Below are 14,932 nucleotides of genomic sequence, written 5' to 3'. Positions count from 1 at the left end.
GCTAATATCGGTCGGCGGCTTCTGCCGATACAGTTTCATACCATTACAACTTCAGTGCTGAACGAGTGGGATTATCAACTTTTATGGCAGTGGTGCGGAGAGAGCCTTTATGGAAATTTTGTCCATTATATTTACCATAGAAAAGGTGGGCGAAGGAACAGGCAACTGTTGTTGTGGTGTTATGGAATACGTGTCAGATAAGAGAAGACTATAATGCCAAGCCAATAAGGATGCTGAACCTGACAAGCAGCCAGTTCGACCGAGTTTACAATATATCACATTCTTTGTCTGGGATTGTGTAGTGGACTCCAGTCCTTCCAGATTATTATAAGGTGGGATATATACCACATCACATTTACATAGTTGGTTCTTGTTAGTCAGGACAACTTTGGCATGGTAGGGTTATGTGGAGTGTCGCGATAACATGAGGCGGAAGATTTAAAGTAATTTAAGATAAGAACGGGCTATATTTTAATAGGAGAATCCATTTAGCAAAGTGTTGGGTTGAAAAGAGAAGTATATGTACATGGGAAGGGAAACCAGGAAACAGAATGTCGGGAAACGCGTATATTACTAATATATACAGACCAATCAGAACTATTGACCTTTTTACTTCTTTTCAACATATATTCTACTAGGTTCAACACTTAATCATACAAATAGAACGGATAATACAGATTATACAAATCAACTACATGATCCAATAAGAAAATTATGCATGTTTTGAATATTGGAACAAAAAAGAGTGCAGAGATTAACTTCTATCTTCAAGCATCTGGTAGTGAAAGACGCTGGACAAATATACGGAAAAGAAAGACGTCTAGAAAAAAAAGAATCACATGAGTGAGAACACGCGACAGGGTCGCAGCAAAGGACCAATTAGCGCGAGGCTTGGCGCGATTTCCCAGGGTGAGCATTGCAGTGGAACGTGGTGGGTGGGCTCGCGGGAAGGGTTCTATCTCATTCACTCCCTTGGGTCGTTTCAGGGCAAACAGTATGGAACCGTGAGAAAAGGGATATTGAATGGAGGAGGAAAAGGGCGGTCTGTAGTAGTAACAAGCTGCGATGATTAGGGAGTATGACAGGAGCAAGAGACCTTATGCTTTTGTCTTCCGCCAGTAAGGTTGAAGCAACCTCTATTATGCCCTACATGGTTGGTTGTATGCTTTTATCTTCCGCATCACGGATTATTCGCACCACCACTCATGCAAATGCCTCCGGTCCGCCTTAATATTCAAATTCTTTCTGTTCCAGATTGCTTACTTATTGCAAAAGTCCGAGACCCCTTGCAAGATTGCCTGCTGCAGCCAACGCAGATTGATACGGTCGCTGAGGGAGTTGTAGGGGATTATAATTCCCTGACTATTTCTTGTAAATGGGTTTGACATTACAGGCTGTTCAGCACCAAGAGATCAAGTCTCATGCCGCTTAGATCTTCCAAACAAAGAAGAAATACTCCCAGCGCTACGAGGCATTCCGCTGTCCGGTGGGTGAATAGGGTGGCCTCGGTCTTACTAGGGTTGAATTGGACCTTGTTCATAGCTATATATTATATTATAAAAAAATATTTTTTATATTGAAGTATTTTAAAATGAATTATAATATATTATAATCAAATTTTACTATATTTGAGAGACTTTTTATCCTACTGGTCTTATTGGATTTAGCCCAGAAAAGCTTTCCAGGCTGGCCATGTTACATTATTATTGTAATTGGAATTCCTGAGGGTTTAGAGCTTATTCAAATCTGGTTAGGTGGCCTTATTTTCAACATGATAATATTCAATGACACAAAATCTATTGAAGAAATCTAGTCTAGCACGTGTTATTAAGATTTGATTGGCGAAATCGGGGACCGAAGAGCAAGATCTTCCTTTTTCCCGCCTGTACCTGGACGTTTCCCGCGGAAAGCCTTATCTTATCAGTGCCATTTTCGGTATTACCAATACCAACCCGGGCGGTGAATGACATAATCCCTGATAAAAGAGTGTTTATGATTGGCCTGTGGAAGTCTTTACCGAGGGAAACTGCGTCGAGAACCCAGCTGACTCCACAATAAAATACAGTAATTTACCGGACGATACTGCGACGCATGCTCCTGCCGCGGAAGCTTCCCTTATCAAAGCCTCAGCACGAGAAAAGCAGTCGCACAACAATTTACTTCTTTACACCACAATCTCCAGTGATTCTTTTTTTCTTCTCTGTCCAACTTCAATTCGTCCATGCCCTCAATCCCTACACACCCTGACGAAGTATAGGCGGTGCTGAGCTGATCGATCAGCTCTGATCGTCTCGTCCATCCCCATGGCTCTATCTGTGGCTGCTGCCCGCGCGGCAGGCCGCCACTTTACACGTCCAGCGCGATTAGTCACAGGTCTGCACCGAAAGCAGACCTCTGCGTTCTCTACGCGCAGCCATTGCCTTCAGGCGGTGCCCCAGAATCTGCCCTCGTCCCGGCGTGCAGTCTACACAACGTCGCTTGAGGACCATGGAGACCCGAATCCCCGCGATTTGTTTCAACCGCTCGACACTTTCCCTCGTCGGCACATAGGCCCGTCTCCAGATGCCGCCAGGGACATGCTGGCTGCTCTCGACCCGCCAGTGGCTTCCTTGGATGAGTTCGTGAAGCAGGTCCTTCCGGCAGATATTCTCTCCAAGAAGAATCTCGAGGTGACGCCTCCGCGGCCTGCCCCACAGCTGTATCGCGATCCTATCGATGGTGGACTGGGTGAAAATGATATGCTGAAGCTTCTTGGTGAGTATCGGAAGCAGATCAGCACAGTGGGAAAGTCGTATATTGGTGGTGGCTACTATCCCACCATCGTCCCACCAGTGATTCTCAGAAATATCCTAGAAAACCCGGCCTGGTACACGAGTTACACCCCGTATCAGGCAGAGATCAGCCAAGGCCGTCTGGAATCTCTGCTTAACTTTCAAACGATGACCGCAGATCTGACTGGTCTGCCTGTGGCTAATGCCTCGGTGCTCGATGAAGCCACAGCGGCGGCTGAAGCCATGACTATGTCTCTGGCTACTCTGCCGGTCCCCAGACAGAAGAGACCCGGAAAGTCATTTGTCGTTTCCAACCTCTGTCATGAGCAGACCATTGCTGTGATGCGCTCTCGTGCCGAAGGATTCGGTATTAACTTGGTCGTTGGTGATGTCATCGCGGACGACTTCAAACTTGTCAAGGAGCAGGGTGAAAATTTGATCGGCGTCCTTGCTCAGTACCCCGACACACAGGGCAGTGTTCTGGATTTCAGCGCACTTGGAGAAACCATCCATCAGCTGGGAGGTACATTCTCGGTTGCTACCGACCTTTTAGCTTTGACTGTTCTCAAAGCCCCTGGTGAATTTGGCGCGGATATTGCATTTGGAAGCGCCCAGCGCTTCGGCGTGCCAATGGGATTCGGTGGTCCCCACGCCGCTTTCTTTGCTTGTACAACCAAGCATCAGCGCAAAATCCCCGGGCGTCTAGTAGGCGTGTCTAAAGATCGATTGGGAAACCGTGCTCTCCGATTGGCTCTTCAGACTCGGGAGCAACATATTCGTCGTGAAAAGGCAACTAGCAATATTTGCACAGCCCAGGCTCTCCTCGCTAATATGAGCGCCATGTATGCTGTCTACCATGGCCCTAAGGGGCTCAAGGTCATTGCTCAACGCATCATGGCCATGGCCTCGTTGTTGCGTGAAAACTTACAAGAGTTGGGGTTCAATGTTCCCGTGCGCAGCAATACCTCCGACGAAGGAGTTTTGTTTGATACCGTAACTGTTGAGCTGCCAGATAGTAAAGCAGCGGATACTCTTCTCGAAGCAGCTAAGTCATCGAAAATATACTTCCGACGAGTCGAATCAAACAAGGTTGCGCTGTCTTTAGATGAGACGGTGGGAAAAGACGAGCTTCAGTCGATCCTCAACGTATTTGCTTCGCAATCTTCTAAAGGCGAAGTGACGATAAACAATTCTATCTCGCCTGTCAGCATCCCGGCAACTCTGGAGCGCACTTCTCCATACCTAACACACCCGGTTTTCAACACCTACCATTCAGAGACTAGCATGCTGCGGTACATTTACCACCTACAATCGAAAGACTTGTCGTTGGTTCACTCCATGATCCCTCTTGGGTCTTGCACCATGAAGCTTAACGCGACATCCGAAATGATCCCTGTTTCCTGGCCAGAATTCTCACAGATCCACCCATTCATGCCCGCTGATACTGTGGAGGGATACACCGAGCTTATCAGTGACACAGAACAACAGCTGGCTGATATCACTGGTATGGCAGAAGTCACGGTGCAGCCCAATTCCGGTGCACAGGGAGAATTTGCTGGTCTGCGGGTGATTAAAAAGTACCAAGAGTCTGTTTCAGGAGGAAACCGGAACATTTGTTTGATTCCCGTCTCAGCCCATGGAACCAACCCAGCCAGCGCAGCCATGGCCGGCATGAAAGTTGTGCCTATTAAGTGTGACACCAAGACCGGAAACCTGGATATCGAGGACCTCAAGGCAAAGTGTGAGAAACACAAGGATGAATTGGCAGCGATCATGATTACCTATCCAAGTACCTTTGGTGTCTTTGAGCCTGGTGTCAAGCAAGTCTGTGAGATTGTCCACCAACACGGTGGTCAGGTGTACATGGACGGCGCCAATATGAACGCCCAGATTGGCCTCTGCTCACCTGGAGAAATCGGCGCTGATGTCTGCCATCTGAATCTGCACAAAACTTTCTGTATTCCTCACGGCGGAGGCGGCCCTGGTGTCGGTCCCATCGGTGTTGCCGAACACTTGCGTCCATTCCTCCCATCACACCCTTCCAGCCAAGCTTTACAATCTAAGCGTTCCGAGTCTGCATCCCCCCCAATCAGTGCCGCACCCTGGGGTAGCGCCAGTCTTCTCCCCATCACATTCAACTACATCAACATGATGGGCTCCACCGGCCTCACACACTCCACCAAGATCACTCTTCTCAATGCCAACTACATTCTTTCCCGCCTCAAGGACCATTACCCGATTCTGTACACCAATGATAACGGTCGTTGTGCCCACGAATTCATTCTCGATGCCCGCAAATTCAAAGAAACATCCGGTGTCGAAGCAATCGATATTGCCAAGCGCCTGCAGGACTACGGGTTCCACGCACCCACCATGTCATGGCCAGTAGCCAACACGCTCATGATCGAGCCCACAGAGTCAGAAGACAAGGCCGAGCTTGATCGGTTCTGCGATGCCCTGATCTCCATTCGCAATGAGATCGCTGCTATCGAGAATGGAGAACAGCCACGTGAAGGAAACGTCTTGAAGAACGCCCCTCACACCCAGCGAGATCTGCTGTCTAATGAATGGGATCGACCTTATACCCGCGAGAACGCCGCATATCCTCTGCCGTGGCTGTTGGAGAAGAAATTCTGGCCCACGGTGACCCGAGTTGACGATGGTTAGTTACCTCTTCATTCCTCTTTTTGCAAAGTCTTGATGCTAACATTATCACAGCCTTCGGTGACCAGAACCTCTTCTGTACATGCGGACCCGTTGAGGACACTACCTGATCTACGATACCCTATTAATGTTAACTTTCATGATTTATTTTCTCTTTTCTTTTCAGGGTTTGGTTTTTGGTTATAGGCGTTGGAAAGTTCAACCTGCATAGTCTGGGAGGGGCATTGTTGTCATTTCTGTTTCAGTGATAGACCAGCCATTGTTAGTATTACACGTGCTGTCCACCTGTTCAACATACGGTGGCTTTTCATTCTTGCATATAAACAATAACGTCTGTCCCTGCGTAGCGAGACGCACTGTGTCACGAGACAGATTTATGATTTTGGATTCATAGATATTTCCTTAGCAAATCTATAAATTCGTTATTTATATAGTAGCTTTTTTAGTTATTTCTCTCTAAAATAGTCACTTAGTAATAAAAAAAAGACTGTAGTTGATTATATTATTTATTGTTTTAACTACACTATTGATCGCCACTTTAGCTGTCCTCCCCTGCTTAATCACGACTATTAAGGTCTCTTTAAACTTCAGAACATTTGGAAGAAGCTTCTATAATAATAAAATATAATACTAAATTTTAAAGACATTCAGAAACAAATTATTGAAGTCCGGGAGTTACTCTAGTTTAAGAAGAAAGACATAAACACCACATATTTTAGCTTCAGGATTTAGTGATTAATTACCATCTATTATACCGTATAATTAATGCCTCAAGCTGAAACAGTCAGCTATGGCTAAAGCTGCAAAGAATTATTCCTAAGACTTCCAGGCACAATTTTTTTTAAGAAGGTCTAACATCATATTCTTAACACCATAAAGCATTGAATCACCTACCAATTATTGACAAGTATTGAAAAAAGACAATATAACTACCTCAATACAATATAATTCTGTCTAGAAGCTGGCTACTTCGTCTCTTTTATCTACAATAGAAGCATATTACTTTGAGGATCAAGAAATCTATTCCAAATTCAAACAATAATCGAAGTTACATAGAAATTAGTTGTTAGAAAGAGACACACCGAAGGATTAAGTCTTCATACTTTTGTTCTTTTAACTTATCTAAACAGTACTTCTCACATTTAATAATCTTACTCAGCATTATACATTGAGTAGCCAGTCTTTGAATCTTCAGAACACAAGAAAGTTGAGTAAGCACAGATGTACAGATATACTCATCAACAAGTAAGTTCTACATGTCAATTATGACAGCAATCTTATCATATACTGCTAAACTGTATATTTCTACCTCTCATTCATCCCCCAGCATTAAAAAAAGTACTGGAAACATATTCGATCACTTTTTTATTGACTTCAAACATCTTTGGTGAGTTAAGTGCTAAGATCATACAACCAAGAAATTTACAACTATCGATAGGAAGTTAGGAGAGCTCTTCTTCAATTGGAAGTTTTTAGTCCATTATTGAAAACCAACTCTACTGTTCGCTGCCCCTAAAGAGTAGTAGCGTTATAACTTATTCATAGAGTAGATTTGTTTCAAAATGCTCCTTCCATAGAAACAAAACAACTTCTACTATGCCAAGGGCGCCAAATGTGTAAGATTGCCCAACCAGATATTCTAGCCAATCGTACATCACCAAGAATATTTTAGCTTTCCTTCAAAGTAGTTTATGCTCTGGCTCATATGCACACATCACAGGATATCCTCCTTGTAAACCACCATATCACCGCTCCAATGCCTTTGTCAGATGGATTGATGCATCCCAGATTAAGAGCTTCCAACCTTCCCTCTTGCTAAAAGAGTAATCAGTGAAAGTATTGCTACTTATATAGAGAAAGAAGGTACCCTTTCCGCGTGCACAAATGACGAATTTCCTCTGCATCCTCATGTAGCTGCAATACTCAACTTAGCTCGGTAAATGCTGCAATAAAGTGGTAATTCAAGAGGAAATAAATATTCAAATCTACAAGCAGTATTGTTAACTGCCAATGATGGATAAAAAGATTGTAGTAATATGGTCCTGTGGCTTCCGCCAGTTTGTAGCTCTGTTCGTACGAATTTGTACTCTTTGCCAGGAAGCTCGAATTGCTTCATCTAGGGATCTCTGTATTCGTCCCTGTAGCATTGGATAACCACTTTCGGTTTTTTGGCTCTCAGAATCTCTGCTAGAAGCTGATGACATCGTTTTTCTGGTATGTGACTCGTATCGTTAGGCTTAAAGGAGAATGCATCTAGAACGAGATAGAGCTGTTTTAGATCTTTGTCCCTATCTCTTTGTTAAGGTCACATGGGAAAGTACACGCAGAGATACAGCAGCGTGCAGAATCGCCTTCTGGTTATTCGTACGCATCTTGAATTTGTTATTGCACAGACCTATAAGTCTATGTGCTCGCTTTGTCTATCTTAGCCCAGGCGTAGTAAGGAGCACCGGATACCACAAACACTCTACTACCCACTTAGACGGTAAATTAGAGATACTACTATTCTCGTCTTGCTACTACCCTTATGCCCTCTCTCCCCCTTCTTCTTCCATCAAAACCCTCCAATCAGCGTCTTTCGGCCTCCAACCCAACTTAGCCAGCTTGTCAGCTCTCGTTCTTTCACCACAACCCCACATGATAGGGCCAAACGGATGAATTTCTTTTGCGGCCCCGACCGGGATGCTTTCTACTACTCCGAGACCTAAGCGCTCACTGACAGCTTTCGCCCTTTCCATCATACTCAAGTCTCCAGTGCGCACAAAGTAGTAGCCGTCTTGATTGACTCCCACTTGTCCGCGTCTTTCGCTCCCACTCATTAGTGCCTGTTCCATCAGGAACACGACCGCATCACCCAAATCACCAATGGAAGTCCACGACCATGTTGCGGTACCATCGCCGATGACAAAGGCTCGACCACGGCTCTTGACCGTTTTATAATAAAACGCTGCATTGCTCTCCTTCTTCAGATGGCCCTTACCCCTACCCCACAGTTGACCGGGCGAGACTAGTATTGTGCCCACCCCTTTGGCAACACTGTGAGCGATGATCGTTTGATCCGCGCCCGCGTGCATCCGATCCTTAGGAAGGGCCAGTATTGCATGCCCGTCGACGACATCGCTCCAGGGACGGCTGCTCGCCCTGAGATTCCCAGTTATGGGGTTCGAGAGGTCGATAAGACTGCGCGGGCCGGTTAGGCTGATGAGACGTGGCAGGGGCGATCCAGTGGTCGTGCGGGATGCCAACCCATCTATCATCGCGCACACGGCGGGGACATTGTCACCTCCCATGTGGATGACGAAGTCGGCCTCCGCTGCTGTGGATGTGAGGAGAGAAAGCGTAGAGAGATCGCCGATGATGGGAGTGAGATTTGAATAGACCGATTGAAGTTCTTTGGCATCCCCTTCCTGACGGATCAAAGCTTTGACGCGAACATTAGGATGTGCCTTGGAGAGACAAGAGAGGATAGTGCCGCCGACGAATCCAGTTACACCAGTGAGAAAGACACAGTATGATGTAGGCGTTGTTTTAGGGTCAGGCCCTAATCTGCTGTCGAGATGATCGATTCTTTCTGTCGTTGTCATGTCGAGCAAATCAAAATTCCGTTGAATGCTGTCGAGCAAGGTGTACCTCTTTTACCATCGCTCTACGAGCAGTACTTTAGCAGAGGTGGTTTCGCTGACCGGATAGTGCGGACGAAACCATTTCCCACTTTGGTTTAGCGCGGGAGCCAGAAAGCCTGCTCATTTTTGACATAGGGCGTAAAGGATGGACGGTAGGACCTGAGGGCTAAATGGAAGGATTTATTTAATGACGCCAAATAATTGTAAGGAAGCCGTTTGACTTGTGCTAAGAATTTGTGACGTGCTAAAATCATGCTTAGTAAAGGATAGTGCTGAAATGAAATTACTATAGCGTATATACCTGGTTGTGTAGATCAAGAAGCGTTGAAGGGCTGCAAAATAAGAAAAGAAACTTTTGAGTCTTGCTCTACTGCCTGTTTTTGAAGTTCAACTGCTCAGTCTTAAGACGAAACTAGTAACATATTATATAAGCCCCGCATTGAGCGGGTTAACGTAATCCACACCCGAGTTGGCCACCCACCCGAGTTGGCCACTTCCGCCCGAAAACGCGTTCTATATTATTTTTAAAAATTCAACGCGTTAATATGCCATTAATTCGCAATAAAAACCAGTCAAATTCTTAGGAATAAGAAAGAAAAATTCAATTAGCATTATTTAACTTAAAAAATGGTAGAATTCGCTTTATATATTAAGCTGTATAGGTTTATAATGTAATCTATTTAACTCTTTAAAACAGATTAAAGGGCATAGTATATCGAGCTGAAATATGTGTTAATAGACATATATTGATAGAATTTAAAGAGAAATCGTTTATAAAATAGATTTTAGATTTAGATAAATATGGATTACTTCTTCAGCCATCTCTTATATAAGAAATGACTAATTATCTTTTCTTACAACATAGAAATTAATAGATTGGAAAGAATTAGATATATAATTTAATTTGACGTTGTTTAAAGATTAAATTATAATTTTTATAAAGATATAACTATGAACATACTAAATGTGAAGATTGAAAGATAATCTAAGAGTATTTTAACCATATATAAGAGATTATATTAGAATATAGCATCTTATAGAAAGATATTTATAACTTTGATAAGACTAGCTTTACTATGAGGCTCTATACTACTGTAAAAGTCATAATTGGAAATGATTGATATAGCAGATCATATCTATTATAGCCTAGTAATCAAAAATAAGTGATTACAATTGAAACAGTTAATTCTACTGGATAAGTTCTACTTTTATATATGATTTTTAAGATAATAAAATACTTATAAGAAGCCTGATTTGAAACTCTTCCAGATAATTAGAGAATTAATATTAGTAATAATAAATAAATAATAAATAAGCTTAATATAGATTAACTTATTAATTATTTTATTCTACATATGAATAGCTATGTAATAAAAAGATATCGAATGCTTATTCTTAATGATTATAGAAGTCATTTAACTGCTGAATTTGATTATATATATACTAAGAATAATATTATTCTAATCTATATGTCTCCATATTTCTTTTATCTTTTGTAATCTCTTGATATCAGCTGTTTTGCTGTTTTAAAATAGTAATATAGATAGCTTATTAAACAATGGATAAGATTTGGATTTAATTATATTAATAAAATTGACTTTCTTATTGCTTTTTTAAAAATATATATAATAGTATATAAAGTTAAGACTATTTAGAATAGCTTTATAGTAACTAAATTAATATTATTTAATCTAGATTAAGTCTATTAATAGCTTATTATCTAATTAAAGATTTTAATTTTTTTTCTAAGTTGATTAAGTAATTTATAATCATCTTGCTTATAAACATCTTAAAATCCTTGTTAATTCAAGCGTTAATTAAATATAATTAAAAAGTGAATTAGTCAGCGTAAATCAAGTTTATTAGAAGCTATTAATTAAGTAATTGATTAGATATCTAAGATTTATAAAATAAGTATAAATGAGCTTCTAATTATATGAAAAGAAGCTCATAATTTATAGACTACATATGAGAAAGAGAAGCAAAAACATTAATAGTTTAAAAAGTAGATATTTTATGAATAAAGCTTTATTAAAGAGGAAGCTCAGGTACTTATCTAAAGTCAGATTGAGGTATTTTAAAGTACTATTATTGTTCTGGTCAAGCCTGAGCTTCCAGTCTTTCAGATGCGCGTACACTGCTAATTTCAGTGTAGTGAGTGTGGTATTCTTAGGTATAGAAGATCTCAATGCTCTAATTGTACTAATAATTAATTTTTTGTATGTAATTATTATGTGGGCTAGAAATTGAGCTTTCAAATCAATATGGAACGCGTTTTCGGGCGGAAGTGGCCAACTCGGTGTCAAAACGTACTGCAACGATTCGTCTGAGATCGGAGAGAGTCACTCAGGGTATTCTGCTAACGTAGTAAAGAAGTTATAAGCAATTCAAGAGAGTTATTTTATCATAGGATAAGAATAGTAAGTAAGTTATTATGATACTAATAGTAATATATTATTTAAGTATAAATATAAAATACAATTAATTAAATATATAATAATAAATGAGTGTTTATATATATTAAGAGATATTAAAGTATCTATTTTAATATTTTGAATTATTTATTTCTATTCTTAGAGTTGTTTATTTCTATATTTAGAAGTATTTATTTTGTTAGATTATATAGCTAGTATATATTAGAATAAGATATTAATTTATAATATTTGTATTATTATGTTAATAGTTATAGTTAAAGAAAAGTATAATTATTTTTAGTATTATTTTTATAATATAAAATTATATTTAATAATAATTTTATTTATTATTATTCTTTAAGCAGTCTCTATTTAGTATCTATTTTTTATATATATTATCTATATATATAGTATCTATATACTTTCTTATTAGCTGTTTATATAATAGTATCTACTATAATATTTATTAATTGTGGTTTATCAATTTTTATAATAATTCTCTCCTTTAAAGGCTAGTATTCTGATAATATAATAAATAATGATCTATATTTATATTTTTAAATAAGTGTTTTTATTTCATAATTCTCTATGCTTATAATAATAATCTAATCATATTGTTTAAAAATTTAGGTATTTAAAAAAATAAACTGGCTTATCATATTACTGAAGAAAGGTTTGAGATAATTATTCTTTGTGTTTATTATTCTTAGTTTAATAAGTTTTATATTAAGTGTTTTGATTCTTTTTATTATGATGAGTGTGCGTGTTTAAATTAAAAATATATAGAGTTGTTTTCGACTTTTTCTGATAGTAAGTGGCGGCGGTTTGTAGCTGTCTAAAATTAAATTTATTTTTAGGAGGAAGAGGCTTATAAGGAGGTTAAACATTTATTTATAAAAATTAATCAATTATAAAAATAAGATAAGCTTCTTCAAAAGTGTGTTGGTAATTTTATAGTAAGGGATATTAAAGATATCGCCGAGCTAGAGAGATTGGAGAAAGAAAAAAAGAAATGATAAGAAGAAGAGAAAAGGAAGATAACTAAATAATAAGTTAGTGAAGTAGCTATTATTGCTTTTTAGAGCTATTTTAATTTAGTTAGAAATAATCTTTTTAATTAAATTATTTTGCTTGATTCTGTCCTTTTTGATTTTTTTAATAATGAAAGGCTCAGATCTTTTCTAGATAATTTAAATAATTGATTAGTTTTTATAAGTTATATTTAGATTTATACTCTATCTATCTAACTAAGTAAAAGATTCTTTTTTTTTTAATTTTTTTCTTATAATGAAGTCAACTTTAAATTTATTATTACTGGCTTTATTTTTATTATTTTTTAAATTTTCTATAGATTTTAATAATAAGATATAAAATATGGAGTATATTTTTATTTTTACTAATAATTAGAATTTATAATTATTGTTAGTAAGCTTTTTCTTAATTTTAAAAGATCTATATTTAATTATATTAAGTTTGTTACTTAGTCTTTTATTTAGAATATTAAAATTTTTTTATTTTATAGTTTGTTATAAAAGATAAATTTTCTTTTTTTTTTAAGGATTAATACATCTTTATGCTTTTTATTATAGTAGGTTTTTATCTTTTACTCTATTTATTTAATATTTTATAAAATTGTTTGGTGGAGTGCTTAAAGATTCTTGGCTTATATTATTGTAATTTTTGATAGTCCTTCTCTTAATATATTAGATTATGTTATTCTAGGAAATCTTCTAAAATTTATAAAATATGGTATTTGTTTTGTGGTTATATTTATTATATTGTTTATTATGAACTGTGTTATTAGTAGTGCTTGTATCTAATTATTTTGTTTTTAGTCTATATAGTTCTGTAAGTACTGTTTAATTAATTGAATTATTTTTTTAGACTGGCTATTAGTTTGTTAATGATTTATTGTTGACAGTTTATACTTTATTCTATATGCTTTTGTAATTGTTTATTAGTATTTTATTATAAATAATTTATTGTGGTTTGTAATGATTTTGTTTGGTAGATCTATTTATAAAAATATTTTTATTAGTATAAAATGTGTATATTATTCTATAGTTATATGTGTTAATATTGGTTGTAGGATAATATATTTGGTTAATCTATTGATAATTATTATAGTGTTGGTATAGATTATTTTATATATTGATTCTCTGGATAATGGTAGTCTTTGGATAAAATTGATGGTAATGCTTTACTATATTTCTATTGATATTTTTAGTATTATTATTTTTCTGTAGGGTTTATGTGTTGATGGTTTGTTTTGATTATATTCTTTATATTGTTAAATGTATTTTTCAACTTTTTTTCTAAGAAATAGGAAGTAGTATGATTGATTTATTATTTTAATTGTTTTGTTAATTCCTTGATGTTTTTAGCTGGATAGATTATGATGCTTTATAATGACTTCTATAATCATTTTTTATGGTATTTTGATTATATTGTTCTATATTATGAGTCTATTTTATAATATAGTTATTTTGTCTTATAGTTTTTATTGAATTTATTTATCTTTGACTGTTTTGTTCCTTAGTTTATTTATAAATTCTGATTTTTTAATTCTGATAATAACTGCTAATACTGTTTTATGATTGTGTTATAATATGTTGGATTTCTGTTATAAGATATTTGTTTTTAGTGTTTTGATGTTAATTATATAGTCTGATTGTTTGTTTAATATATCTATAGCAGTGTTTTGCTTTTTTAGTATATGTTTAATTTTATAGATATATTATAATAGCTCTTTATATTATTGTATTTGTTTTTTTGACAATTTTTTGATGATTGTGAAATATTTCAGATTATGATGGTTACTTTTTATAATTATTTTATATCTTAATCTTTAGAGATAGTATTGCTATTGTTAAAATGTTATAATAATAACTAATAGTTCTCTATTGTATATATTATAGTTAATTTCTATGTTGGTGTATTTTCTTAAGTAGAATATAATAATATATATTTTTTCTTTATTATTGATTTATTCTAGGATTACTTTTAATCTATATTTTAATATATTGGTTTGTATAATATTCTGTAATTTTAAATTATATAATTTTAAAATTAGTGTGTGTATAACAAGTTTTTTAATTTTTTTAAATGTTTGTTACTGTGCTATTATTTATTTAAATAATTTGTCTTTTTTTATTAATTCTATTAGTAGAGTTGTGATTTCTGTATATCTTTTTATAAATCTTTGAATATAGCTAATAGCTCTTAAGAATGATTGTATAGTTATAATATTTATTAAAACTAGTTATGCTAAGATAATATTTAATTTTTTACTTAGTATTTTAAATTTATCTAGTATATAAATCATTTCTAAATATTTAACTTATATTATGTTAAATTTATATTTTTTAATTTTTAATGTTAATCTTTTCTTTATAAATTTTATTATAATTTTTTATATATATTTATCATGTTGGCTAGAGTCTTTAGAATATATAATAAT

The 14,932-nt window shown here is 36.5% G+C and overlaps 2 protein-coding genes across 2 annotated transcripts; one reads left to right on the top strand and one right to left on the bottom strand.

Annotated features, from left to right (window-relative positions):
* The first annotated feature begins 2,162 nt into the window (after positions 1–2,162).
* Positions 2,163–5,871, top strand: BGW36DRAFT_411798 (glycine dehydrogenase). Its single transcript, XM_046219185.1, has 2 exons — positions 2,163–5,433; positions 5,490–5,871. The coding sequence occupies exons 1-2, from the start codon at positions 2,304–2,306 to the stop codon at positions 5,543–5,545; spliced, it is 3,186 nt and encodes a 1,061-aa protein (XP_046066176.1). The 5' UTR covers positions 2,163–2,303; the 3' UTR covers positions 5,546–5,871.
* A 1,688-nt stretch (positions 5,872–7,559) lies between these two features.
* Positions 7,560–9,434, bottom strand: BGW36DRAFT_350850 (uncharacterized protein). The gene is made up of 2 exons (XM_046213338.1): positions 9,360–9,434; positions 7,560–9,302 (listed from the first exon to the last, which is right to left on the bottom strand). Exon 2 carries the CDS (start codon positions 9,017–9,019, stop codon positions 7,961–7,963), a length of 1,059 nt encoding a protein of 352 aa, XP_046066175.1. The 5' UTR covers positions 9,020–9,302; positions 9,360–9,434; the 3' UTR covers positions 7,560–7,960.
* Between the last annotated feature and the right edge of the window lie 5,498 nt (positions 9,435–14,932).

This window comes from Talaromyces proteolyticus (genome assembly GCF_021365285.1).
Source record: "Talaromyces proteolyticus strain PMI_201 chromosome Unknown BGW36scaffold_14, whole genome shotgun sequence".
In the NCBI taxonomy this organism is placed as follows: domain Eukaryota; kingdom Fungi; phylum Ascomycota; class Eurotiomycetes; order Eurotiales; family Trichocomaceae; genus Talaromyces; species Talaromyces proteolyticus.
The sequence above is the reverse complement of the archived record's forward strand: the minus strand, read 5'-3'. Positions and strand labels throughout refer to the sequence as shown.